The sequence below is a fragment of the Glycine soja genome, chromosome 12 (genome assembly GCF_004193775.1).
Source record: "Glycine soja cultivar W05 chromosome 12, ASM419377v2, whole genome shotgun sequence".
NCBI classification, from domain to species: Eukaryota; Viridiplantae; Streptophyta; class Magnoliopsida; order Fabales; family Fabaceae; genus Glycine; species Glycine soja.
Window position 1 is genome coordinate 38750694 of NC_041013.1, and position 3518 is coordinate 38754211.

The 3518-nt window shown below is 31.9% G+C and overlaps 1 protein-coding gene across 1 annotated transcript; it reads left to right on the plus strand.

Annotated features, from left to right (window-relative positions):
* Positions 1–1467: 1467 nt before the first annotated feature.
* Positions 1468–3082, plus strand: LOC114379082. The gene has a single exon (XM_028337643.1). It carries the CDS (start codon positions 1729–1731, stop codon positions 2632–2634), a length of 906 nt encoding a protein of 301 aa, XP_028193444.1. The 5' UTR covers positions 1468–1728; the 3' UTR covers positions 2635–3082.
* Positions 3083–3518: the final 436 nt, after the last annotated feature.

The following is a 3518-nucleotide window of genomic DNA, read 5'->3' on the forward strand; positions in this document are numbered from 1 at the left end:
AAATCCATTTTTACATTTTTTATGAAAACCATATATTTTTTAGTGAAAATATATAGTTTAAATCAATTTATATACAATTATGTGCAATTATTTGAAATTAATTTTATCAAAATAAATTCTTCTCACCTTTAAACTATTCAAACACTAAATACAATAGTTATACAACTTGTCAAAATTGGAAAAAAGAAACAAAAGAATGAGAGAAACTAGAAACAAAGCGGTTTTGATTCTTTATTTATTTTTTTTTTACAGTTGGTAGTTACTATCAATTATAATATATTAAAACATTTTACAAAAAATAATATCCAAAAAAATATCATAATTCATCAATGATATTGGTCCTTGGTAAAGATGTCTTGTACACTTGCAACTTCGATTCTTAATTAAATGTCAAACCCGATCGAGGTGCAAAATTAACTTACACCATAGAGTAATAATTCATGGACACATGCACATTGAATATGCTTAGGATTTGGAGAAGTTTCTTTAGAAACACTTCAAAAAAAGAAAATAATGTGATAAATTTTTTATAAGAATTTTTCATTAATTAATTTATAAAAACTCTCTTATATATTTTCTTTAAAAGATAAATGACATCAACAAATTAACTAATGATTTGTCAATATAAAATTCATTTTAGCTTACGAAAAAATTTATTTAATTTCTTTTTTTCATTTTCTTCTCCTAAAAATACTTCTAGTGAAGCTTATTCAAACAAGCTGTTCATATACTCTTCATTAGTTCATTTGTATCTTTTTCTTATCACACTCAAGGGCAACAGACTTACACTTATTTGAGGGTGGACAAATGTATCCTCTCATTTTAATATAATTAGTATATTTTTCTTAAAATTTTATATTTTGCACTCCTAATCTTATATGTTTGAACCCCCAAATTTAATTTAATAAAATTATAAATATTTATTTTAAAATTTCATATTTATACATATTATTTTTATGTTTGAACTCACTATCTCATTTTCTCACTCTATTTATATGTTTAATATTTTTTATTTATTTATTCATGCATATGATAATTATTATTAAATTCTTTTTTTAAAAAAATTTATTGTTTCAACTGATTTTGGGTCCTATATGTGTTACTGGTCACACCATATTATTTATGTTTTTTGTTTTACTTTTTTATATCTCTTTCCAGATCCAATAAAATATAGGTATTCATATATTATTTTCTAAAACATAACATGATGATTTCAAAGAAAGTACCGAAAAGAAACTGAGGGTAGAGAAGGATAACCTTTTTGGTAAGCCTTTTATTTTCATCTTTTCCTAACTTTCAAATTGTAACGTTTAACTACCCTAAAATAATTGTAGTTATTAACTGGCAAAACAGATTAAAAAAGTACCCCACCTAGGTTTGTGCATCATTCTTTATTCCTTTCCTCATGTAAATTAATTAATATATTGTTACTATCATTATTATAGGTATAGATATACTATATTTTAAGGTAAGAGAGAAGAGAGAGTCATGCTAATGAAAATTAAATGGTAATGGTCCTGTTGGAGAACAACATTGTCTTTCTCTTCTGTTTCTCCTCTCATTGATGTTGCTTCTTCCCCTTTTCTTACCCTTCAGAAAAAAAAAAACCAACACACTTCAAATCCATTCTTAGAACTCACAATTTCTCACTGAAAAACAAAAATCACTCATCACCCTTCTGTTCCAAAACTGCAGATCTCACACCTCTTATTATTATCTCTATGCAAAATGAACATGTCAGATATGATATCTTGTTTCAACGAGAACGCAGTGAATGTGTCACACTCCTCATGTTCTAGCTACTCAAACAACGCTTGCATATCTCCAAGTGTTACACCTTCAACTCAAAATTCAGTGTCTTCTGTCTACAAAACCACCCTCTCAAACCAAAAGCAGCTTCTGATCACAGTCACGTGGTGCAAGAGCCACTCCAACCAAGGACTCAACGTAACCTTCGGCGAAGAGAACAACAACCCTTTGGCACCATCTTTCAGACTCAACACCAATTCACGCTTTTTCAGGAAAAAGAAAGGAAGCAAAATGTTGGAATCCGAAGACTCAAAAGTTGAAGTCTTCTGGGACCTCTCGAAGGCCAAGTATGACACTGGCCCTGAACCTGTTGAAGGGTTTTACGTGGCGATTCTCGTTGATGCAGAAATAGGCCTCATTCTCGGTGAAGATGTGGCCAAGAAGTTCAAAACAAGAACCCTTTTGGGCAATGTTTCGCTGTTATCACGGCGTGAGCATTGCTCGGGTAACGCCGTTTACGCAACCAAGGCTCAGTTTTGTGACACTGGAACTTGGCATGACATTTTGATCAGATGCAGTGGCGAGAATGAAGGACTCAAAGCTCCTGTTTTGTCTGTTTGCATTGACAAGAAGACGGTGATTCGTGTGAAGAGGCTGCAGTGGAATTTCAGGGGCAACCAAACGATTTTCGTCGATGGGTTGCTTGTGGATTTGCTTTGGGATGTTCATAACTGGTTTTTCAACCCTGCTTCTGGGAATGCTGTGTTCATGTTCAGGACCAGGAGTGGCTTGGATAGCAGATTGTGGTTAGAGGAGAAGATTGCACAGAAAGATAAAGATAGAGTTGAATTCTCCTTGTTGATCTATGCCTATAAGAACACATGAGGGAACTCATTCTTCATATCAGATCACAGGAATCCTTCACGGTAGACAACTGTGCTGGAGTATTTAATGCAGTTGTATATTAAGGACTCGAAGTCGAGACTACTTTTTCAGATAAGGGAACTTGTTCATGTTGATTTTTTTAACACCTTTTATTTTTTCCTTGTGTATTTTTGTTTTGTTTTGTTTTAACTCTTTGTTTTTAGTTTCCCCTTTCTTCTTGAAAGGATACATACTAATTATTTTTTATGATAGGAAACAGAAAGAAAATAAATTGAGTGATATTATCAGAATAGTTAGTTGAGCTTGTAACCTTTATTTCTCTGTATTCTTCCTTGGGACCTGAATGGTACTGATACTTTGTTTGACTGTTTGAGTAGTGTCTAGTACTGGATTCTACCAAAGATAGAGAAGAAAAAAAACAATAAAAATGGGTTAGAAGGTTTCTTTATTCTTATTTTGTTTTTCAGGATAGAGAATCGAACAAAGTGTTTAAGACATGAATATCAGTGAAGATTTGCTAAAAGGGAAAATGAGATCTTGGTTGGCATAATTGAGTTGCTTTTAGCCTTTACAGGAGAATAAAGTTAAGAATCTTGCGAATGAATTGAAACCACATTATTCTACCTTGTCCTTTACAATTTTGTTTGTAGCTGTTCACTGTAACGTTGCTCAAAAGGCTCTTAAAAATGATAACCATACACTGTGGAAACAAGTACTCGACAAGGTATGATTTATTTCCAATTTGCTTCTCAAAGCAACTTAAATTTTAAACGCAATCAAGCTTATTATAGCAATTTACAGAGCACTTAGGCATGAACAAGTTCAGAAGGAAAATAGTTATGCTTAGTTGGGTCACTTTCACATTATGACCAAGCTTAAACATT